Source organism: Abrus precatorius, unplaced genomic scaffold, assembly GCF_003935025.1.
Source record: "Abrus precatorius isolate BTA unplaced genomic scaffold, Abrus_2018 Scaffold11, whole genome shotgun sequence".
Classification (NCBI taxonomy): Eukaryota; Viridiplantae; Streptophyta; class Magnoliopsida; order Fabales; family Fabaceae; genus Abrus; species Abrus precatorius.
In genome coordinates this window covers 17,022,189-17,048,788 of record NW_020874303.1, presented here as the reverse complement: position 1 = coordinate 17,048,788, position 26,600 = coordinate 17,022,189, and the positions used below count along the sequence as shown (strand labels likewise).

Here is a 26,600-nt window from a genome sequence, read left to right as displayed (position 1 = left end):
AAATAATGATTCAATTTAATTTATTCATTAGTCTTTACTTTTATATTTGAATGTCATGGTTGGATTGGAAGTAAATAGAAGGTGGAATTGCCACCCGTACATTTATACTTGTAGCTGTTTGACATACCACGAGTATCTGCGCTCCCAGTGCTGGAAAGGCTCTATATAAAAATATGCTCCATCGGTTCTAATACTTCGCCAGCAATAGGAACCACAATATTTGTTATCTTTTTTGTAATTGTAAACTTCAATGTAGTGTTCTTCATAACCCCATTGCAAGGAGCACCAAAAGAGAGTAGTACCGCGAAGGTTGTTTTGGAAGGACCATTCTTGGTATTGTTGATACTCAAGAACATGCTCGCCAAGATCATCATCCGATGATCGACAATGGAGATAGAGAAAAACATCATTACCCAAGTCATTTATAACACGCACATGTTTACGAGCATGCACAACCACTATCACTGTATCTGCTGCAATAATCATCAATAGTACACCAACTGTGGCCAAAGCCTTCAACATCTTTGCGAGGTTACCATAAACTGAGCTCATAATCTATTTTCACTTCCACACTGTACAAAACCACTTCGTTACAATTGCACTTAAAATGACACCGCACCGCTAAAAAGTCTAACATATAAAGTGCACTGTGACTTTACTTTCCCCAAACTTTGACCATATCTCCAAGGCTCATAAATTTGCAAGTGTAAAAGCCTAAAGAAACCGTAGGCTTTTATTATGCTCAATAAATTTTTTGGTCCGTATAAATTTCTGCATTTTTTTGTCTTTGCTTTTAATTCCCATTTTTTCTTCATTTTCCTTTTTTTTTTTTTTATGGTATGTAATAGTAGATAAGGATTGAAAAACAAGAAAAATAAACTGTGGACACTAAAAGCAAAAATAAAAACTATAATAAAAATAATTTTTTGACTTAATTCATTAATATTATTATGTTTAAATTTATAATGAATTTTATATTTATTATTTTCTTTTGTGTATAAGTTTGTACATATTAGAACATTTATTAATTTATTAAAAGAATAATATTAATAGTGAATGTTATTAATGTTACATATTAGAAATTAATATATGTCATTAACAACATTAGCTATATCTTATTAAATACTTTAAATTACTATACCACCAAACACGTCAATAGGTAGGAATTATTTTAGAATAACTTGTTATATATCTCAAGTATATTTAATTTTTAAAATTATAATTTTGAGATAATAAATATTTTTACTTTAATAAAAATAATTTATGTTTAACTTTTTATCGTGTTCTTAAAAATAAGTATCAATATCAACATACAAATAAATAAATAAGACTAATGACATCTGTTCCTTAAATTAGATAAATAAGTCATATTAGTATTTTTCTTTTTTAGTCTGATCTATTTTTTATTGATTCGAGTCAACTTCCTTATACCCCTACCAAGCTATTTTAAATATTTTTTTAAAGTATTTAATATTGAAAAAAACACATCATGATTAAAATTAATTAAAGACAGTGGGGGCAGTGGACGATATTCATTTAACTTGGAAATTCATTTTTTTTTTATAAACCCTGCTTTACTTATTTCCGGATTTGAATCAAAAGAGTTAGGATTTTGATAAATCTTTCCAAACTTGTTTTGTAAGATGTGCCATGTTCATATGGGAGAATTCCTTAAAGAAGCAAGTCCCATTTTCTCCTGTGAACACCTCTCTGATGGTGGCTAGTGGGTTTTTGTTGCTAATAATAGAGATGAGCCTAACATGGCCGTTCTTTGCCTATTCATGTTTGAAGATTGCGGCGTCAAAGGCTTCAACTTTCTACTTTCTTCCATCCCAAGCATATGTTATTATCGTCATCAGCAATGCAAGAATGTATTTTGGAGAGGATTTGTTTGGGCTGGAAACTCAATAGAACTATTTTTAAGTTTTTCTTTGGAAATTATATTTTAGAGGAAAGAAAGAGGATTTTTTATGGTTAATATTCTCTATATTTATAATTTTTTAACATAAAAAGGCATAAAATAATATATTTGTATACTTAATCCTCAAAATTAAGAATAAACAACTTAAAGCTGTAATTTTTTATTGAGAAAAAATTATTTATCACTTTGAGATTATAAAAGATTAATAAATATTATTTTTTAATTAAAAAGCACTCATTTTATATAGTTAAACTTAACATTAAAAACAGAAATTAACAAAATCATAAATTTAAGATATTAATATTTTATTTATTTTCAAAATATTGTATAAATTTTTAAATTTAAAAATTATATTTTTCCCCACAACCCAAGTTCTAACTATAGTCTTGATACGATTAAAAAAAATTTAGCCAGTAAAATTTATCTATTATTAACCGTTCTGATTTAACGAGAGAAGGAGATGTACATAGATCTATATATATTTTACATATCCAACTGACAAGAAGCACTAGTGGTCTAGTGGTAGAATAGTACCCTGCCACGATACAGACCCGGGTTCGATTCCCGGCTGGTGCATTTCGAAGCCATGATGAAATTCGTAAGATTGATAGGGTCAATCACATCCACCGTTGGATATTATGTAAGATTAATGTTGTTAAAAATTATTATTTAATTCTTATTTATATTTAAGATAAAAGAAATAAATTTTTATTCTTATTTATTTACCTAAATAGAAATTCAAAAATATATTAATTGATATACTTCTACTAATATTTCGTCCATCTAAAATATTGTATACATTCTAAGCAATTCAAGAATACAGTAAAAAAAACCATTAATAAATGATAAATTAGTAAATTTAATATTTAATTTAAATTATGAATAATTGGATTTTTAGCATATGTAATTTCTTCTCATGAACAGGTAAATATGAATGAAGGTACTCTATCATTACACATGTTTCATTAATATTTTTTCACATTTCCTTTTCTTTAAAAATAAAATTTTACTTTTTTTTGTAGTTTTTAAATAACAATAGGAGTGGTGAGTTATTGACTCATGTAGTAAATTGAATACTTATGACATATTTTTACTGCATAAATGATTTAAGTTAATGTAAATTAATTAGAATATTCATTGAAAAAGTGCTATTACTAAAAATGTAATGAATTTTTCAATTATAGATAGTTGGTAGTCAATTTTTAAAAGATTTAGAAAAAAAATCATAATTGAATTTAGGTAAATTCTACGGTGCTTTGAAAAATGAATGAGTATTCTATGCTATTGTATATGTGGAACAATCATAACCGTTGATTTTAGTGATAGAATTAGTGGTATATTTGAAAAAAGATATAAATATCCTTTAATATCTTAGTATAATCTAAAGAAAGTATTCAATATGCTCTCAAGTTTAGGAGCACCTTTCTTATAAAAAAGATACTATTTATTTTATTACCTTTATTATCTTTAATTAGCTCTTCTCTAGCAAATACTTTAGATTTAAAGAGAAGAAGTTGAATTGTTGTAGGACACATTTGTGGGGCACATGCATAACTGATTATGGAGACATGAGCCTGACAAAACATATAAAAATAGAATTTTCTGCCAAAGACGACGCCTTTTATTACACTTTTCAAACACATAATTCTAGGTTTTCTATACATTCTTAAGTGTGGATGTATTTCATTCCATTTTTGCTTTGCTTTTGCATGGGATTTGGATAGGAAGTAGGGCTACATCCTTTCATTCCCTTTACTCTTTAATAGAACAATAATTTCTACAAGTTCGTTTCCTTGTAATTTGTTTTCATTTGAACATGGAATTCATTTCTACAATATATTTCAGTTTTTTCTTCTTTACTCCTGCTATGTCTTGCTAGATGTATTGGGGTTGAAAAAAGATGAACTTAATATTTTACTCATTACAATGAATTGAACAGTGATTATAACTCAAATACAAGTTACAATCTAACATATTTAATTATAAGCTTAATGCCTCCATTTTATTTGTATTCAGGGTTGATGAAAAGAACTTTATAAAGGATACTCACTATGATCACATAGTATCCTCATCAACTGACTCTAGATCCTGAGAAGATACCTCTTTAAGCCTTTGAATATAATCATCCTATAGTTTAGTTCAAATAATTAGATATTAGTTTGGAGAATTATTTAATAAATTACTAATAATAACATATAATATCAATAAGAATGACTAACATATGTGACTTGAGATGGTGTATCAACCCACATGTTTTTGTCTCTTCTGCGAGTGTGTGTCTCCTTGAACAACTCTCCATGCGTAGGTGGCCTCTTCAACGACTTCTCCTGCAATTCCAATTAAATCACAATCTCAAATATAAAATTATTGATAGAGTAAAATGAATTTTAAAATCACATACCAAGTTCGCCTTAGTGCCAGCTAAAGTCGTAGAGCCACCAGTATGCAGTGATCTCCCTTATTTGATGCCATGTTTGTCTTGTTCTATACAGAGAGATTTTTAAATTCATCTGTATCCCAATACTCCTGCAAGGCATTAAGAAAGTTGAGTGCTATCCAATCAACAGTAGAAGGATCCTGACGGGCCTCTGTGTATATCTGTCTTAGTCGTTTTGTAGTGCGACTCTTCCAAGCCTTGAAAATCATCTTTCGTCCTGGAGAGGAATGAAAAAGTTACTCTACATAAACACAATTTCATTAGAAGATATACAAATAACAATATGTAATTACACTTATTTAAAATTAATTAATTATCATTACTTTTCAATCTTTGAATTATTCCATTTTTGTATCCTTAGACATCTTTACAAAACTTGTGTAAGACACATCATAAGTTCAAAACAGCAATCCCTTTGCAACCTACTTCTTTATTAATTTAAAACTCATTTCCATTCCTTTAGTTAGTTACATTTTGCAGTTTAGTTTCATTTATAGTCAATCTCTTACGTCTAAATTTTTACTCTTATTGGTAATTAAATTTTTAAGCACATTCGCTTTATTTTTACATTCTATTCATTATCTAAAATTTTCATTTACATTCTCACTCTGTTTTACGACTCAACTAATAATATTCTTATGTTTTAATACTTAACATTAATTTCAGTGAACGATAAAATCTATTTTGTTACTGAAAATGATATGGTACACTTGCCAATTTATTTATTATAAAGTTTTTTTGTGTCTATTATTATTTTAATTTAAGTTTTTTTTTAAAAAAATAACCTTAATATTAATATAGCTAGAAAAGAGGAAAAAACATTTTTTTTTAAAATAATTAAATAAAAATAACAGTAAACACTTAAGAATTAACAAACTTTCCGATGAGAATTTCAATTACAACAACTTTTAAATTACTTTCACACACACACACACACACACACACACATATATATATATATATATATATATATATGTTTAGGGTTTAGGGCATATCTGGTATCAGAGCCTGATGGGGAAGTAGGAATATAACTGTTAATTGTTTATGGCTATGTTCCTCTGGATCTGGACCTTAAATTTCTTTATGAAATTTCTGTAACCATGGTTTATAGGCTGGACAGCTGACAGGCCTTTCGAGTGAGACCAGTGATGGTCGTCCCTGTCTGTAACAACGCCACGAACTAATGGTTCTGAAATATTGCTTTTGTATAGATTGTTATTTTATGAAAATCCTCTACCGGAAGTACAGCAGTTGTTAGTTCTTTTGAATAGGGCTGTAGCAGTAAGACCCGTATGGTTGAAAAGGCAGTAAGACTAATTTGACGATGCTGTATTCAAAAGAAACTAAGAACAGAAGAAGCTGGTGGCTATGGAAAAGAATTTTCAAAATTTTGTAAGCAAGTTAAAAAAAAAAAAAAAGTCCACAAATAACCAGATCCAGTTGAATAAGTTATAAATAATTAACAGATGTATTGTTATGGAACCAGATGAAGGTGATGTGCCAGATGTTTTTACATTATGTCTAGACTCTTACGCTCTTTCTCTCGTATTTCCTTTCGTTCTGGCTCAAGTTCATCTTCTTCCTCTCCTTCTAATATTAATCTCTTTGATGATCAGGAGAAACATTCTCCTGAAATCACACCCAAGCACAACCTCTTCGACGAAGAAGTTCGTTTCGAAGAGATCAACTAAAGTATGGATGACTGGACCATCCCAGTCATTCCTCAGGATACATTATATGTTCCTGAAGATCAACCCAAGAAAAATAGTTCTAATTATATTATCAAAACTATCGAAAATAATATCCCTTTAGGAAAAGGTATAGGAGAAGAATTTCATCTCCTGTCCAAATCTTCTCTCAATGACCATAAAAGAAAATATAAATACCTCCACATAGGATGTGTCCAGGTAGCAATCAAACCTTTGATAGACATAGGCATAGATGCTGCTGTCTTAATTTGTTTAAGAGACATTCGTCATAATAAGTTTGACGATTCTCTTATAGGAACAGTTGAAACCAGTCTTGGCCAAGGTCCGATTTATTTTAATTGTTTCCCCAATAAAACTGTGAGTCTTATGGATGAACACATCCTAGACTCCTTGTTTCTCAATATTTGCTTTCATGGGTTAGACATGAAAGAGGGATCTATTCCCGTACCTCTCATCTATAGGATCCAGTACAAGGTCATGAACTCTTGTGCTTCTAGAGTCCTTCTTAAACCTCAAAAAGGAGAAACTACTTTGTTTATCACTGATATGACAAAGGCCAATGTTTCTCTACCAAGAAGTATCAAATGGGATGAGGTAACTCTCCCAGAAAAATGGGTTATGGATAAAGCCTCACCCAGTGTTCCTCGTCCTGCTCCTCAAATACAAGATATTTCGCAGGATAATTCTGGAAAGGTTGAAATAACCTTTGATAGGAGAAACTCGTTCTCCTCAAGGATCGATGCTTATAGTAACCGATCTGACTTTGTCTCTGCTAGAAGATCTTTTTCTTCTAGATCTTATATTAGACCTGATATTCCTAGGTCTGTTAATCATGACCCCTCTCTAAATCTTCAAGGTTTAGACACTTCTTCTAGGATTCCTAGAAATGTTTATCAGACTTCTGAAAAAGAAGACGAAAATCAGAGTATCCAATCTCCAACTTACTCTTCCCTTAATGAGTCTTATGATGTTATCTCATAAATTCATTATAGATAAGGAAACCCTTAGAAAAGATTTCTACTCTGAGGAATGGAAACCTCAAAGAGAGTGGTTCTTTCACAATTATAGGGGAAAAGATAGATCTGATATCTAGGAGAAATTCTACCAATTTCTCGAAAAAGTTAAACAAAACATCCTATTTTTTGACTGGTATCATGCTTATACCATTCATAACAATATTGATTATCCTTGGCAAGAGGATATTATTAGTACCTCCTCCGCTAATGTTATATCTTGGCAAATCAAAGACGGACAAATAGTCCAAAGTGATTTACTACCCACTTCTCAATACCAATTACCTAATTTGAAAGACAAAGGCGGTAACCCTGTTACTGCCACTCCTTTTAAGTCTAAGAACCCTGATGAGTCTATCACTCCTCATGACATCCAAGGCCTCATGGAACAGGCCAATTATACCAATAAATACCTTCAGGTTTTAGGAGAAAAAATCTCTGTTAATCTTGTCAAACCTAAAATTGAAGAAGCAGCTTCTTCATCCTCCCAACCACAATTAGAAAAACCCCTATTTAAACCTTTTAAGATTAGTGCCAAAGCTAAGCAGAAAATCTTAGAACTCAGGCAAAAAGAGAAAACCAAAGTGAACGAGGAAAACCAAAACGAGTTGCTTAGTAAAATCACTAGCCTCCTCACTACCATTCCCGACACTCCTCAACCCTCTGAAGAATCTAGTGCTAAACCCAGGACTAGGTCTCTTGCCAAAACTGTCAATGTCATTTCCAAGGCTGATTCAGAACATTGTTCTGAAACAGATTCTGTCTTAGCCATCAATCCAATCAATAATTGGAAAAATTCCTCCAAGCTTTATTATAATAGAGCTACTGCTCCTGATCTTATTTTAGAAGAAAAACAAGATTTTATTCAAAGTTTTAATTCTAATGATATTTATATTTGGAATATCGATGGATTATCTGAATATAATATCATTGCCAAACTTCAAAATATGTCGGTTGTCGCTATGGGCTATTTTACTAATCAAAATATGCCTGAAGACACCATTATCTATATTCTCGTTGCTGGTTTTACTGGCCAACTCAAAGGTTGGTGGGATAATTATCTCACTGAAGCTAATAGAGATAACATCCTCTCTGCAGTTAAAATTGATGATAAGGGGAAAACCATTGTTAGTGACAATGAGCGTCTCCCTGATGCTGTGTATACATTATTATACACAATATCCCAACATTTCCTAAGTGATCCTTCTCTTTGGAGGGAGAGGTCTGGTGAGTTACTTTCAAACCTCAAATGTGATTCCTTAGAACATTTCAAATGGTATAAATATACCTTTATGTCTAGGGTCCTTACTAGGGAAGATTGTAACCAAGCCTATTGGAAAGAAAAATATCTTAATGGGCTTCCCAAAGCATTCGGAGATCTTATTAGAAGTAAACTCCGAAGTCGTTCTCCTACTGGAGAAATCAATTATGATAATTATGATTATGGTCAGCTTACTGCTATCATTATCCATAGCGGTATTAAAGCCTGCCAGAAGGATAAACTCCAAAAACAACTTGCTAAAGAAAAAGCTTTGAGCAAGAAAGAATTAGGTTCATTCTGCGAACAGTTTGGTCTTCCATCCTGCTCTCCCAAAAAGAAGAAACATGCCCCTAAGAAAGAGGCTGTAGAACCTTACAAAAAGCCCTACAAACGCAGGTACAATAGAAAACCTAGTCCTAAGAAACAAGGGATAATGTCATCCCCACCAATATTCCCAAAAAACCTAGAACAGGCATAACCTGTTACAATTGTGGTAAACCTGGCCATATTAGCAAGTACTGCAGGTTAAAAAAGAAAATTAGTAGTCTTAATTTGGAACCTTCTTTAGAAGACCAGATTAACCATCTTTTGGCTGATTCCTCTAGTGAAGATTCTGATAAAGAATCTGAAAAGGATGTTAACCAAATTCAAAATGATGACCAAGCTTCTTCTTCTGACAGTGATGAAACTCCAGAAATCAATGTTTTGACAAACGAACAAGATCTTCTTTTTGAAGCTATAAGCTCTATTTCGGATTCTCAAGATAGAAAAGAATTTTTAAATAAATTCAAAGAGGTTTTAGAAAATAAACCTAAACCTAAAGAATATTTTACTTCAAATAAATTTGACATTACAAATATTTTCAAAAGATTAGAAAAGAATTCTTGTATTAAACCAACCACTATTCAAGATCTCCAGATTGAGATAAATAATCTCAAGAAAGAGATCAGAGAAATCAAAGATCAACAACAAATTTATCAAGTTATTCTTTCTCAGTTAGATGATGATTCTGACATTGAGAAAGTAGAACTTCCTGAAGATAATGATTCTGTAAAGGTTGATTCTGATAATCCAGAAGAAACCTTTATGTGTTTGATCAACAAGGTCAAAATACAAAAATTTTATATTAATATCAGAATCGTTATTGATGATTTTGCTCTTGATACCTTGGCCCTCTTTGATACAGGTGCTGATTCAAACTGTATTTTAGAAGGATTAATTCCTACAAAATATTTTGAAAAAACCTCTGAAAAACTCAGCACTGCTAGTGGTTCAAAGCTGAAAATTAACTACAAACTTTCTAAAGCCGTGATTGAAAATCAAGGGCTTAAGATTGAGACAAATTTTCTTCTTGTAAAAAATTTAAAAAATGAAGTTATTCTAGGAATACCTTTTATAAAAGCTCTTTTCCCTCTACAAATTTCGAAAGATGGTATTTCCACTCGTCATTTGGGAAAACAGATAACCTTCAAATTTTCTAACAGACCATTTACAAAAAATATCAATTCTATCCAAAACAAAATTAATCAAATTAATTTTCTAAAAGAAGAAGTTTCTTTTGCCAACATTGAAAAACAATTACAAGGTCCTTTGCTTCAGAAGAAAATCCAATCCCTTTTAAAAAATATTCAAACTTCCATATGTTCTGACCTACCCAGCGCCTTCTGGAATAGGAAAAAACATATTGTCAGTCTTCCTTATGAGTCAGGTTTTAAGGATAGCCAGATTTCCACTAAGGCCAGACCGCTACAGATGAATGAAGAACTCCTTCATTATTGTCAGAAAGAGATCACAGATCTCTTAGACAAAAATCTTATTAGAAAAAGCAAGAGTCCTTGGTCTTGCTCAGCCTTTTATGTTAATAAACCTGCTGAAATCGAGAGAGGTACTCCCAGACTTGTCATTAATTACAAACCTCTTAATCAAGCCCTCCAGTGGATTAGGCATCCTATCCCCAATAAGAAAGATCTTCTTAACAGACTAAATTCTGCAAAGATCTTTTCAAAGTTCGATATGAAATCCGGATTTTGGCAAATCCAAATTTGTGAAAATGATAGGTACAAAACTGCCTTTACTGTCCCTTTTGGGCATTACGAATGGAACGTTATGCCCTTTGGACTAAAAAATGCTCCTTCTGAATTTCAAAAAATTATGAATGACATTTTTAATCCTTATTCAAAATTCGTCATTGTCTATATTGATGATGTTCTAATTTTTTCTCAATCCATTGATCAACATTTCAAACATATAAATGTTTTTATCAATGTCATTAAACAAAACGGTCTTGCCGTTTCTAAGTCAAAAATTAGTCTCTTCCAAACCAATATTAGATTCCTTGGTCATAATATCCACCAAGGAACTATCATTCCTATCAGCAGGTCCATTGATTTTGCTGATAAATTTCCTGACAGGATCCCTAACAAAACCCAATTACAAAGGTTTTTAGGATGCCTCAATTATGTAGGAGATTTTATTCCTCACTTAAATAACATTATCAAGCCATTACATGATCGGCTTAAGAAAAATCCTCCCTCTTGGACTGACGTTCATACCAACGTTGTCAAAGAAATCAAAAATAGAGTCAAAAAAAATAAATTGCTTATATCTTCCAATTCCTCAAGCCTTCAAAGTTGTTGAAACCGATGCCTCAGACATAGGTTACGGAGGTATCCTCAAACAAAAAATTGAGTCACATGAGCATATCATTGCATATACTTCTAAACATTGGAATTCTGCACAACAGAATTATTCTACTGTTAAAAAAGAAGTTTTAGCAATTGTTTTATGTGTTTCAAAATTTCAATCTGATTTATTAAATCAAAAATTTCTTATCAGAGTAGACTGCAAGTCTGCTAAAGAAATTTTACAAAAAGATGTAAAAAACCTTGCCTCAAAACAAATCTTTGCAAGATGGCAAGCAATTTTAAGTGTTTTCGATTTTGATATCGAATATCTCAAAGGCACTTCAAACTCTCTTCCTGACTACCTTACCCGTGAATATTTATAGGATAAGTAAGATGCCTAGAAAGGCAACCACCCCCTCCAGAGGAGGAACTACCAGAGGTGGCAGAGTCAGGCTAGCCCTGACATTAAATAAATCAAAACCACAATCTGCTTCGGCAGATTCAAAATCTTCTTCTTCCGGGTCATCTACCCCCATTGAGTCATCGACTCAAAAAGCAATCCAAATTGTTGAGTCATCGACACAACAATCTGGAATCCCAAAAGAATCCTCCAAAAAGACTGATTCTATTGTCAAAACCATAAAACAAACCAAAGCAGATTATGCTCTCCCAATAAGTACACTCTTAGCTGTCCAACAAGGAAGTCTAAGTAGCCTACCGAGAAAATCATGGGCTGATATTGCCTCTGAAGAAGACATGGAAATAGATTTAGCAAGCCTAAATACCATACTCCAGTCTTTTAATCAAACCCAGAAAACAATAACCAATCCTAGTAAAACAGAAGGAACCCTTGACCTTCAAAAGGGAAAACAAAAATCTACAAATCCAAATCATTATGTAGCCAAAGGAAAATTCTTCTCAGTCATACAAATGGAACCTGAGTTTTGGGACAAAAACCCATACAAGGCAATTACCAAAGTCTTCCCACCAGGATTTCATTTCAGACCTTATCAGGCTAATAAAACCAGGCAATTCTATGAATTTATCTTAGTAGATTCAGATTCTGTTGCCATTAAACACTACAAAGATCAAAAAGATCCTTCAATCACAACCCATTCGACAATCCAGATCTTAAAAGTCTTAACTCCAAAGGCTTTTGGGAAAAATCTTAACTCTTATAAAAAATTTTCCCAACCATTTGACCCAGTAGGTTATAATTATTGGGATTATATTGATGCGTGGACAAGAACTTTCTGGTTCCAAAATAAACTTAACCGACATTCTTGGTTAATATATTTTAAAAAGAATCAGAATTATGACTTTCCAAATTGGTTTCTCCAATGGTGGGACTATTTTGGACCAATTGAAGAAATCCTTCCCACACCTGTCAAAGAAGGATACAAAATTTACAAAGGCAGATATCTGCGAGAATCAAGAATTCCAGCAGATCTTAAATATTTCTCTGACTTTGCCTTAGCATGGGTATTCTCATGGCAATACAGATATGGCAAGGCAGAAAATGAAGACACTCTCCCTTTGTTACACAGGTATTCCTTTGTAAAATGGTGGAATCAATTCAATGCGGAACAGACCAGAAGGAGTTGCTGAATATTTTGGGAAAAATCCCAAATTATTAAATCTAGCAGACCCAGCAACATTTCAATTCCTTAATCAGAAATCCAAAATTGCAGCATTCTTATCAGGATGCGATACCAAAGAAAAAATGAAGAAAAATCTACAAGATGTTCTTCTGCTATTGCAAAGCCAAGAAGAAGGAGAATCTTCTAACCAAGATGCCAATATTGAAGAAAATCAAAATGAAGATGATTGTTTCGGCATCGACATCCAAGATCTTTAGAAACCGGTACTATAGAAAATAGTTCCAGTCACCAACCGGAACTGTAGAAATAGTATTTTAAAATTTTTCTATATAAGGAGGCCTCGACCATATTGTGAGGTACCCTTTCATTTAGCAAGTTAAGAGAGATTTAAGAAAGAGAAGCTCTGAGAGACATTATCCTTTGTAAGCTTTCCTCTTTGAGATCTTTTCAATAAAATTTGCTGTTTCAAGTTATTTTTCTCTCTTCTCCCTCTTAGCCGGTCCTGTTCGGACTACTGTCGCTCCGGCTTTCTTCTCTTCTCCCTTCACTAGATCTGTGTTGGTTATACCACCGTTCTAGTTTCTTATGCATTAAATTTTCCATATACATACTGCACTTTTAATTTCTGCACATCATTTAGTAGTCCTGCTACTGCCTACTTTCCTTTCAATCTTTTAAATTGTTTTTTGTTCCATATATATATATATATATATATATATATATATATATATATATATATATATATATATATATATATCGTTATTCAAAAGCAAAATAGAAAGAAAAAAATGCTAAATTAATATAGTATTTAATTTCACCACTTATGATGTAGACGTGGTATCATGAACGTTAGATGTGGTATTGCTGCTCAAACAAGAAATGAAAATAAAATTTATTACGGATATTGATTGCTTTATTCTTAGTAATTTTAAAAATAAAGAAGTATTTAATTTTCTTAAAAATAAATAAATGCACTGAAAATGTATTAAAGAACGTGTTTAAAAGTATTTTTTATTGAATAATTACTATCCATATTTAATATATAAAATATTATTTATACGAAATAAGGATAAATTTTTAAGAAGTATCAACTTAAAATTAAGTTCACTAATTTTCTGATTATTATGCTTAAAAATATACTATACTTTGAGAGTTTAAAAAAATTTATAATAGAAGATCGATAAGTAGTTAGTAAAAAAGACATAATTATATAACTTCTTGTATTTTATTTTTGCCTTTAGCATGTAGACGAATAATGACATGTTCCATATGGACAAAGTCTTATTACCATGCATATTCCTTCACCCAATAGTCTTCAAACTCAAAAAAAAAATAAGCTCCGTCTGGTCTAATACGTCGCAAACATTGTGAAGCACATCTTCTACCATCATTTATGGTACTGTAAATTTCAAAGCTGTGTTGCTGATTGTTCCATTTCAGGGAGCACCAGAAGAGAGTAGTGTCAATAACGTTATCTCGGAAGGACCATTCTTGGTAGTTTCCGTTCTGAAGAACATGAAGGCCAAGATCGTCGTCCTTGGATCGACAATGAAGATAGAGAACAACGCCATTACCCAATTCATTTTTTACAAGCACATGTTTCGTTCCGCCATTTTCGTTTTGAACATGCACAGGAATTATGAGTGTATCTGTTGACATAATCAGTACTAAAGCAATTGTGGTCAAGGCCTTCAACATGTTTGTGAGATGATAGTTAACGAAGCTCATAATCTATTTCACTTCCACACTATACAAAGTCACGTTGTGTGCTGCACTGCACAATTGCGAATTAAAAAGACACCACACCGCTAAAACGTCATAGTTACGTGTAAATATACTTTACATCGTTTCCCCAAACCCTGCCCATATTCCGGAGGCTTTTAAAACATTCCTTGGTAAAAATATATAGCTTTTTATATAATTTTGGGTGTTGTTTTATTTTATTTCTTCCATTTTTATTTTTTCTCTTTTGATCTTAATTTTTTTAAATGCAACGCTTTTAATTTTTAACAATTGACCTCTATGTTATAAAGAAGTGAGAAGCTATTTAACTACAGTTAGTCACGGGTATTTTTTTAATATTAAAATTAACTAAAAATAATATTTAAATCATTTTTTGTAATTTTATTTAACTTTTACGTACTTTTTTGTTAAAAATTATTACTTCATTTTTGTTATCTTATATAAAATTCTAAATTTTTAATTACCTTACATTTTGTGGTTACAAAGTTATATTAAAATATTTTAACAAAATAAAAATAAAAACAAATTTATTATATATATAATTATTTTAAAATTTTATAAATTATTAATATATATATTTTTTAAATAAAATACTTTTGGATTTCACAATGTGATTAATTACAAATTATCGTGCATCATTTTTTTCAATAAACCCTAGTAAAAGGACCAAAACCAACAATTCGAAAACGTAGAGGCTTATATGCTTTAAGTACTGCAATTATTTAAGATTTTAATTTTAGTTTTTCAAGAAATTAATTATTTTGTGTTATGTTTTTTTTCTATTCACTTGAATAAGTAGATAAATTTTTTTAAAAAATAATTTTTATTTTCACATATTTTCATATTAGAAATACCTATATAATTGATTTATTTTACATTTAGATTCAATTTTTACATAAGCATAAATTTAGTTAATAATATAAATAAAATTTATAAATTATTTTAGATATTTAAGTAGTATTTTTTTTATAAAAGAAGCATTGGTATCTCTAAAATGTAGTAAGAACTAAACAACATATAAAAATATTATCGATAATTATTGTGTAACATTCTTAAGAAATTTAAGACATATAAAAAGTATTTTTAATATCTTCAGAAAAACATAATTCCTATGAATCATAATTCTCAAGAAACATAATTTTCAAAACTAAAAAAAAAAATCATTTTCCAAATTAACACTCTAAATTTTTTTAATAGCAAATGACAAAACAGAGAGATATCATAAACTATGTTTAGATTTAAGAATATTAAAAAAATACAATTTTATTTTTATACAATAAAAAAATTATATCTTTTATAAAAGTCTTGGATTTTCACCCATTTTATAGAAATGTTCTCTTAAAAAGAATTAAATTAAAAAATATTATCAGAATTTTAGTTTTTTTTAAAAAAAATTAAAGCAATTTATACCAAACATAACAATTCAACGTTCTCAACTTAAAATTTAAAAAATCTCACTGTGTCAAAGTGGGGAATTTTCATTTAACTTGGGAAATAATTTTTTTATAAATCTCACTATACTTTTCCCCCCTTTTCTCAGTCTAAACCAACAAATTAATTTTTAGGACAATCTTGTTTGAACTAAAAATATTTATAGTATAATTAGACTAGTTTTCTTCTAATACTTTTTTTCCACACAAAATTCAAACTTGAGGTCTTACTTCAGAAAATTAAACATGTAGCACTTGAATAAAATATCTTTCTATACTTTTACCTCCTATTCAATAAAATGATTGTTATATATACATTTAATACATAAATTTTATCTATGCGAAGTAAAAAAGAAAATTGAATAAGCATCTCCAAGGTATCTGCAACTCATTTCTTGAATAAGAGTTTGCTTACCTTTCTATTACCATCTACAAACGCATAATAATATATTAACAGAGAAAGTTTACAACAGTAGGAGATAGAGAAATAAACAAATGATGTTTGGGTGAATGATAAGAATATTGACCATGTAAATTGACTATGAGAGTATTTGCTGCAATAATCATCACTAACACAGCAAATGTTGACAAGGCCTTCAACATGTTTGTAGGATGATAATAGACCAAATTCATCAACTGTTTGCACATTGTAAACCATCCCTTTTGGCACTATAAATTTCAAAGCTGCGTGGCTGATTGTTCCATCACGCGGAGCACCAGAAGAGAGTAGATAGACCAATGTTATCTGGGAAGGACCATTGTTGGCAGTTTCCATTCTGAAGAACATGCAAGCCAAGATCATCATCCCTTGATCGACAATGGATATAGAGAACAACGCCCTCACCCAAGTCATTCTGAACACGCACAATTTTTCTCCCCTCAGAAAAACCTTGCACAGGGACTATGAGTGTGTCTGCTGTAATAATCATCATTAAAAAAGCAACTGTGTCCAAGGGCTTCAACATGTTTTTTAGATAATAATAAACTGAGCTTAGCATCTGTTTTCACTCCCGCACTCTACAATGTCACATTTACAATTGCAACTTTAAAGGACACCACACCGCTCAAACGTCATTTCCCCCAATTTTTGCCCATCTTCTGGAGGCATTTCAATTTCCAAGAGAGAACGCCAAAAGAAACCATAATAATCTATAAAATATTATTTGTCTCAAATAAGAAGAAAAATTAAATTTGAATGAGCAACTCCAAGGTATCTGTGTCGTCATTTATTGATTAAGAGTTCATTAATCTTCCTATTACCATATACATGCGTGTGAGAATATATTATATTTTGAGTTTAGTGAAAGTTTATAAATAATTGGCCGGAAAAAAAAAAGAAAATATATCACTCGTTATTTTAAAACATGAATTGTGAATATAAACAATTAACATTATTGGGAAATTGAAATGTGATCAAATAAAGGAAAATATCCTTTATTAGTAAAATAGATGGAATTACATTTGTTATAGTTCTTCATTCTCAGGCGAATGATTATTACCCTTATTTTCCTTTAGCATATACACGAATATGGGGGCATAGCTTTTAGGCAAGTCCATTTACCAGGAGTATCTTCGGACCCAAGTCTTTTTGTACTCATCATAAAAATAGGCTCCATCTTTTCTAATACTTCGCCAGCATTGGGATCCACACTGTGAATCATCGGTTTTGGCACTGTAAATTTCAAAGCTAACTTCGGCGACGCCATCAAATTGGAATTTGCACCAAAAGAGAGTAGTACCACCAATGTTATCATGGAAGGACCATTGTTGATAGGTTTGAGTGGCAAGAACATGCAAGCCAAGATCATTGTCCTTAGATCGACAATGGAGATAAAGAAGAGTGCCACCATCCAAATCATTTTGAACACGCACAGTTTTCTTCCCACTGGGAAAACCTTCAACAGGGACTACGAGTGTGTTTGCTAAAATAATGATCAATGATAAAGCAACTGTGACCAAGGCCTTGAACATGTTTGTGAGATAATAACAAACCAAGTTCATACTCAGTTTTCACTCCCAGGATATGCAAAATCACAGTGTGCTGCACTGTAGAAATGCAATACGCTGCCAAAAGTCGCAGTTACATATAAATGTGGTTTCCCTCAAACTTTGCCCATCTTTCGGAGGCATTTAAATTGTATGACGAAAAGTTAAAAGAAGATATGGGGGGCTCTTTTAATTTTTTTTTTTCTTTCTAAATATATAGGTTTGCCGATTTTGTTTGTTTAATTATATTTTTGATTTTATAGTTTTGTGACTTTTTATTTTAGTTCTTCCAATTTTTATGGTTTTGATCCCAATTTTTTTCTTCTAAATTCAGCACTTTTGATAGTTGGTGACTTTTAAATAATGATGTAGGAAACTAAAAAATCATGTCATGCCATTTTTTTTGGGTCTACATTAGTGAAAGAGGCCAAAATCTCTATATCTTTGTTAGATTTTAAATTTAGTCTTTAAAAGAATTTAGTTTTAATTTTTAATTTTCTTAAATTCAATATTTTTATCTCTAATAATAATGTGGCATAATTAAAAAAACACACTTGACAGTTTCTTAAGTAGTTATGTCATTACTATGATCAAAAGTATTTTTAAATTAAAAACTAAAAACTAAACCAAATTAAAATCAAAGTCAAAATCTTACAGGACTAGTATATTTAAGCCAAATATAAAAAGCAAAATAAAAAGTTCAGAGACTAAAAACCAAAACTCAAGAAAATATTTAAAGAAAATATATTTAGTTCTTATATTTTATAATATTTTGAATTTTCATTATTTGAAATTACGATTTTATCATTTGAAATCGCACCGAATGAGGAATTCGATTTCACTCTCAAAATCGTTTTGAAAACACGGCTTTATTATTTGACATTTGTATTTGTACGAAAAATGAATATATAAATAAAAAAATGTTTTATATTTGTAATGGCAAAAGCACGAATATAAGAATGGGTTACTTTATCTTTTAAATTGAAAGTAGAATTTAAAAAGTAATCGTCTTGAAAAAACAATTTTTAGATTGTCCTAAGTTCATACAGTTTTTAGTAGATAAATAGAGAAAAAAGAAAGAAAACAATGCACACGTATTTATGTTTACAAAGACAGAATAAAAAATACTATAGATTTTTAAAATATTCCTTGTTATATATATATATATATATTAAACATACTTTTGCCTCAACAATCTGGGAATTTTTTTTTCTTTTGGTCTCAATTTTTTCTAAAGGCAACATTTTTTATTTTTAATAATTAACTTTTATATTATATGAAAGTTTTTTTTTTTTTTTTACAGTTAGACAACTATTTGTATATTCCAGAATCAAAATCAACTAATAATAATAATAATATATAAACTGCATACTTTCTTGTTGAAACTCTTTTTATTTTTATTTATTTTTTATATTATTTTATTTTAAATTTTTAAAATAAAAATTATTACTTCATTTTTTATTATTTTATATTTTTTTAATATTTATATTTATAAAAATATTATTACTGTATATTTCGTAGTTACAAGTTAAAATAATTTTTTTTAAAAAAATAAGTTTATTATGCATGCATATATAAATTATACATTGCAGATGTTGCTAACTAGTTATTAAATAATGATATGATTAATTACAAAGTTATCATTCATCAAAAAATAAAATAAAAATTGGACTCACCATTTAAAGAACCGAAACCAAAAAGTCTTGAAAATGTAGAAGCTACGTTTTTTTTTAATTTTGATTTTAGTCTTTCACGAAATTAATTATTTTGTTTTTATTTAACTAAATAGATTTTTTTTTAAAAAGAGTATTTATCACATATTTTTATATTATAAATATCTATATAACTATTTTATTTTTTAAATAAGTATAAATTTAGTTAATAATATAAATAAAATTTATCAATTATCATAATGACTAAAAGAATTTTTTTAAAAAGAATAATTAATATTCTTAAAAAATAATATTTGAACCAAAGAACGTGTCAAAACATAATCAATCATTATTGAATGACATTCCTAAAAATATTTAATACATATGAAAGTGAGTTGGGAACATAAACAAATGACAATGGAAAAATAAAAACGTGATCAAACAAAGGGAAATATGCTTTATTGGTAAAATAGATAGATAACTAGATGTATTAAATAACTCATCCAATAATTGGGCCATTTCACGGGAATTATTATTAGTTTATTTATTTTTCCCGTTAGCATATATACAAACAATAGCTTAAAGCTTTTATAAGTGTCGATTACCATTTACCAGGAGTACCTCTTCATCCATAAGTCATGGACTTCCATATAAAAATAAGCTCCATCTGGTCTAATACTTCTCCAGCATTTGGAAGAACAAGACAAATTATCCCTTGCTGTACTATAAATTTCGAAGCTGTGTTGCTCGTAGTTCCATTGCATGGAGCACCAAAAGAGAGTAGTGCCACCAAAGTTATCTCGGAAGGACCATTCTTGGTAGTTTCTGTAGGGAAGAACATGCAGACCAAGATCATCGTCCTTGGATTTACAATGGAGATAGAGAACAATGCCGCTACCCAAATCATTTTGAACACGCACGGTGTTCTTCTGAGCAAACACATTTTGACCATGTACAGGGACTGTGAGTGTATATGCCGCAATAATCATCACTAATACACCAAATGTTGCCAAGCACTTCAACATGTTTGTAGGATAACAGTACACCAAATTCATGGTCTATTTTCACCTCCCAATGTGCCCCACTTCTCTGTACAATCGCCACTTAAAAAGACACCAAAAACAGAAAAGTCTTACGTAGAATACTTAATGTTATTGATGGAGTGTGACAAAAATGAGTCCGGATCCTCTGCATCACATCTATCTTGGACCCGGATTCATTTGTAGATAAAAGCAAGAAAACAATGGACACATATTTATACTCATCCTTAAATAGCGGATATGTCTAGTCCTTGTCCTTGCTGCCAATATACTTTACTGAGACGGTGCAAGAAAAATACGAACATAATTTAATTTCTATTTTTAAAACTATATTTTTATTACTCTCTCTGTACTCTAATTTTCGGTTTTTTTTTTTTTAATGAAACCCCTTCAAGTTTTTTTCATCTGTTTTTTAAGAAAAAAAATATATAATTTTTTCAAGATGTAAAATCTAATTAAGACAGAGTAAGAAAAATGAATTTTATTTTCTTATTAAATATATTTCAATAAATGCTCAAACAAAAATACATTAAAGATAACTACAACAAAGTTAACGTAATTTGTCAATGAATAATATTTAATTTAATGTTTTATTCTTTTTATCTATATTTAAAATATGATTTGTTTACACTAGCGTAAGTCTAAAATATTTTATTTAATTTAAATTTTTTATTTAAATTATATCTAATAAGTTATAATTTATTACTTTATTAACCATTAAATATAAGTTAAATTATCAAATGTAAGATTTTTAAACCTATACTAATATGAGAAAATTCTTCCTTCTTTATTAATAGATATTTGTACAAGACTCTTGAGTAATTAAAGGTTTCTATTTTAACCACTTTAAAAAAATAATGTACTTTACTATGGGGATATTTTTAGTTAATTTTATAACTTTTGTACATTCTAAGGCAAATTGCTAATAATTATTTATCTCCACCCCTAAATTTTGTTATCTATTCAAATTATAGGATTGAACCATCTTAATAATAACAAAATACATTTTTCTCGTTTTATCTTATTTTATTTATAAAAAATTCTATCAGTTATTTTTATAATTTTTAATTTTCAATTTATTGAAACAAAAAATTAAAACATATTTATTGATTAAATAATATTTCAATAAACTATTTATCACTGATTTATCGTAATTCTTTGAGAAATAATCTTAAAAAAGAATTTTATTAATCTGTTTCTATTAGGGAAACACTAGTCTTCAAGTCTCTGCTCTGAAACGGTGATGTCCTTCTAACTGTTGCTGACGTGGGGAGAGTACCTGCAAAAGACACTCCGATGCTGAAGTCAGGATTCAATTTTGAGCAATAAATACTATTTAATAATGAAAAGTCAACTCTTTACCTATATTTCCTACCTTCATTTTATAGATATTATTATAGGCTAATGAGCCTGCTGAGCTAACCTTGATTTTGGCCCTTTACTTAAAGTAAATAATGTTTTGATTATTACCTTTAATTGGGTTAATTACCTTTTAATCCTGACAAAAGGTATTCGGCCAAACTGGGCCGAATAGGTACTCAGTTTCATTTTCCTATATGTAGGTCCGCGCAGTTTCCTATCCAGTACACTACTCCGGTACGAGGTAAGAGCTTAATATACAAGTATCAGGCATATGTAGATGAGGGGGTATTCGGTCTTAGGAATGTAAGAAGGTCGAATAGGGTATTCGGTTAAGGCGTAGGAAAGTATTTGGTGAAGTGGAGTGCATACCGAAGGAGTATTCAGTTTTTCAAAAAAGTGGCATAGACTGAGGAGGTGGAAAATAAAAATAAAAATAAATAATAAATAATGAAAAAAGATCATTCTAGAACTTCGAGTTTTTAGGGTTCAGGATTTTTTTAGGGTTTTCTTGATGTGTGTGTACGAAACAAAAGGGTGTTTAATCTCAACCGTTTGATTTGAAAGAGATCTGTCGGTTTGGAAAGGATGCAACCCTTCATATGTCTGAGGGCCCTAAACCTTATAAATACATGGTGGTCCAGGTCTTTTGTTATCCACTTTTTCTCTGAGCCGAGAAGTATATACTGTTGCTCCAAATTGAAGGGTATTCAAATTTCCTCTCTTTCTTCCGAACCGACTACCTGTGAGGTACGTTTAGTTTTCTTTTCTTTCCCTTCCTTATTTTACCATGGTCTAATCCTTAGAATGGGAGGACTCGTTGTCGAACTCATCTAGGCCGACTAGTATCGATGGTCAGAATGCTGAGAGAACCGAGAGGGATTGAATTTTCTTCAAGACCGAGTGGGGTAAATGAAGAAGTAGAGACTCACTGTAGAGAATGTAGTGACGAAGTCGAATCATCTGAGTCAACTGATTCTGATTCTTCTGAGCTCCTACCAAGCATGAGCCCTCCTAGGGAAAACCAGTATTCCCTCCCTGTACAGTTCCTGGATACGATTGGGTACATGGTAAAGTAGCCGCCTACTTTTCTCGGTTTAGAAAAAATAAGAGTCTTCAATCTTTTGTTGATCATTATGAAATTTCATTATGGGAACCTTTCGATCCCTACCCCATATCCATCAACCCTTGCCGAGGAGAGAAAACCGGGAACCCTATTCTTGTTTTTCTAGGGGGTGCCAGGATGGCCGACACTTTCTTTGTGTATGAATATATGTTTAGAGAATTAGGTATAAGGCTACCCTTTGACGACTTCCAAATGGGAGTTTTGAGGGTTTTAAATGTAGCACCGACACAACTTCATCCGAATGGGTGGGCGGCTATCCAAGCTTTTATAGTACTTTGTAAATTTCATTATATAGAACCTAGTGTAGGCTTATTTCTTCATTTCTTCTGTACTCGTCCATCAGACTTAGCAAGGTGGATATCTTTAATAAGGCAACCGAAATTGCCACTATTCAAGCCTTACGCTTCATCTTTCAAGGGTTTCAAGACCGGCTACTTCAAAGTAACCGTCCATCCTGTAGGTAGAAATTTTTTCTTTTATACTGAAAACAATCCCCTCTTTCCCTTTCATTGGACCCGAGTGCCTCGCTGGTACAACTGGATTCCTGAGGACCTGTTGTCGGCCAGAGAGTTATCGGCTTTGGATTACTTGATTTCTCTTCCCCGAGAGCTTCCTGCTTGACACATACTTCTAGTGTTAAAATCTCCTCATCCTCGTCTGGACATGGATGGTATATTTCGTCCTTATGATTTAGTTTTTTTAACCAAGTTGTATTGATTTAACTTTTTATTTTTATTGTAAGTCTGATGACTCAATGTGGTGTTAACATGCCAACATATCGTCAAACCCTGAAAACCAGGACCCCTGAAAACACACCCATTGAGGAGCACCGAAACCCTCAACTTGACCATATGCCAGAGGTAACCGGGCCTCATCCTCCTCCCCGAGACCTTGCCATTACAGAGAGTCAGCCCAAGAGGCGCAGAGAAAAGGGGAAGGAAAAGGAAAAAGGCAAAGAGAAAGAGGTCGAGAGGAAGAAAAAGAGAAAGCATTCCTATTCGGGTAGACCGAGTGGTTTAGAGGGGGCACGAAGTCAAGCTCGAGGTGACCTGATAGTTGGGGTTGGAAGCTCTTCAAACTCTGCTATTCCCCCAGCTATCTTATACGACACCTTCCTCGTCCCAGGGGTACATGCTGGACGAGTAGTTGCCCCTGACTTGCTTTTCAATGCAGGAAAGAAAGCGGTCAGCAACCTAGACCTCGAGTCTCTGTGGCAATCCTACGCGGAGCTTCAAATCCGATCCATGATAATGCTCTAAAGATTACCTCTGGAGCCCACACTCGAGGTGAAGAGGGTGCAAAACGAGTACTCCTCCTCTCAGCAAGCTTTAACGGATAATGAAGAGATTTGGCTGAATCTTGCTAAGACTAATAAAGCTTTGGAGGCCGAGGTTGTTCAATACAAAGAACACTATCATATAGTGGAGAATCGGCTCCAGGCTACCGAGCAAGCCCTAAGGGCTAAGGAGGAGGAAATAGAGGCTCTGAGGGTGAAGTATTTGGGAATGGAGGAGGCCCTAAGGGCCAAATTTTTTGAAATGGAAGAGGCATTGGCTCTTGAAAGGCAAAAAGCTGATGCCGAACTGAAGGCCTTTTCTAACAAGTGTTTGGTCCAAGTTGCTATCGAACACGAGTCGGGCTTTAACTATGTCGTTCGTCAATGTTATGGTTTCTGCCAAGTGCCAGCCGACTTTCGTTTTGATCTTACCAAAGAATTTTTCGGTGGCAAGTTTTTACCATATAATGAAGTGGATGATAATGTAGAGTCTGACACCAAACTCCCCTGCCGAGTAGAAGTTAATAACAATGCTCTCGATCCTGAGACCCCTAATCCTGACGCCCCTGGTCCTGATGCTGGAGAGGAAGGAAATTAGAAATAGGTTTTTGATTTTCTTTGTATTCATGAGCCGATAGCGCCCCAATTTTGTAACCCTTTCAAACATGAATACAGGTTCAATTCTTTTCTTGTTATCTTCTAAGTACCTTTATATGAAAAACAACCAAACCGAATAGTTATGAAATCTCCTTAACACTGAATATTTTTGTTTGTCTCATCCTTGGCCGAGTAGGGGTACTTGGAAGGGAATTAATTAATTCAACCTTAGCCAAGTAAAAGTACTTGGGAGGGAATTGTAATAATGATTCATCCTTAGCCAAGTAGGGGTACTCGGAAGGGAATTAATCTAACCTTAGCCAAGTGGAGATACTTGGGAGTGAATTTAAACAATGATTCATCCTTGGCCGAGTTGGGGTACTCGGGAGGGAATTAATTAATTCAACTTTAGCCAAGTAAAAGTACTTGGGAGGGAATTGTAATAATGATTCGTCCTTGGCTGAGTAGGAGTACTCGGGAGAGAATTAATTAATTCAACCTTAACCAAATAAAAGTACTTGAGAGGGAATTGTAATAATAATTCATCCTTGGCCGAGTAAGGGTACTCAGGAGGGAATTAATTAATTCAACCTTAGGCAAGTAAAAGTACTTAGGAGGGAATTGTAATAATGATTCGTCCTTGGCCGAGTAGGAGTACTCGAGCGGGAATTAATTAATTCAACCTTAGCCTAGTAAAAGTACTTGAGAGGGAATTGTAATAATGATTTATCCTTGGCCGAGTAGGGGTACTCGGGAGGGAATTAATTAATTCAACCTTAGGCAAGTAAAAGTACTTAGGAGGGAATTGTAATAATGATTCATCCTTGGCCGAGTAGGGGTACTCGGGAGGGAATTAATTCATTCAATTTTAATCAATAGCTGGAGAGATTTTATTGACACATAAAAACCGAATAGCTGAAAAGAAGTATTTCATTGATAAGGTGCCTCGTTAAAAACCTTTCCAGGAAAACCCCTTTTCACTTTCTTTTAAGAGGACAAAACCTGAGCGAGGAAAAGAGTACACTGATTACATGTTACAGGTGTTTAACTAAAATAATGCTTCAAATGCGTGACTTTCCAAGTTCTCAGTATAATCTTTCCTTCCAATGTCTCTAACTTGTATGCTCCATTGTCTAGTCGTGCCGCTACCCGAAAGGGTTCTTCCTAGTTGGCTGCTAATTTCCCCTCTCGTCAGTCTCGGCGTGCTTTTCCGATTACTCGCCATACTAAGTCATCCACATAAAATTGTCTTGGGTTAATTTTGGAATTGAACTTCTTTGCCATCATTCTTCTGCTAGCCTCGGTCATTATTGTCGCTTGGCCACGTACTTCATCTGGTAAATCCAAGTTGACAGCTAGAGATTCGTCATTGGCTGATTTCTCAAAGTTTTCCCTTCGAAATGATGGTTCCAATCTCGACCGGTACCATGGCATCAGTATCATAGGTAAGCCGAAAGGGAGTCTCTTTTGTGGTAGTTTGCAGAGTACTTAGCTGCACACATTCTTATTTTCTTAGCCGAAGTTGGATCCATTGGTAAGCTGCTTCTGGCGAGGTATTGAATGATCAGGGTCATCCAATTTTGAGGCATATTTTCTATGTCCATGCACTCTTGTTTGGCAATGCTAGGTTAAGGGATTTCCTGATGAATCACACTTTGTAATTGCCCAGGTTTCCTTTGACTAGCAAGCCTATCGACTTGTTCGTTCATGGTCCTCGGTGTATGTCGAACATGTACCTCGTCAAAATCATCCTTTATATTTTTAAATTCTTGATAATATTGGAGCATAACCGAATCCTTCATCTGATATGCACTATTGACCTATT

The 26,600-nt window shown here is 32.0% G+C and overlaps 3 protein-coding genes and 1 non-coding gene across 4 annotated transcripts; 1 reads left to right on the top strand and 3 right to left on the bottom strand.

Moving 5' to 3' along the window:
• Positions 1 to 102: 102 nt before the first annotated feature.
• LOC113855712 (S-protein homolog 29-like) lies at positions 103 to 552 on the bottom strand. The gene has a single exon (XM_027487340.1). The coding sequence runs from the start codon at positions 550 to 552 to the stop codon at positions 103 to 105; it is 450 nt and encodes a 149-aa protein (XP_027343141.1).
• A 1,874-nt stretch (positions 553 to 2,426) lies between these two features.
• TRNAG-GCC lies at positions 2,427 to 2,497 on the top strand. Its single transcript has one exon. It is a non-coding gene; the product is annotated as a tRNA-Gly (tRNA).
• Positions 2,498 to 13,850: 11,353 nt separating this feature from the next.
• LOC113855711 (S-protein homolog 3-like) lies at positions 13,851 to 14,264 on the bottom strand. The gene has a single exon (XM_027487339.1). It carries the CDS (start codon positions 14,262 to 14,264, stop codon positions 13,851 to 13,853), a length of 414 nt encoding a protein of 137 aa, XP_027343140.1.
• A 5,721-nt stretch (positions 14,265 to 19,985) lies between these two features.
• Positions 19,986 to 20,432, bottom strand: LOC113855710 (S-protein homolog 5-like). Its single transcript, XM_027487338.1, has one exon. The coding sequence runs from the start codon at positions 20,430 to 20,432 to the stop codon at positions 19,986 to 19,988; it is 447 nt and encodes a 148-aa protein (XP_027343139.1).
• Positions 20,433 to 26,600: the final 6,168 nt, after the last annotated feature.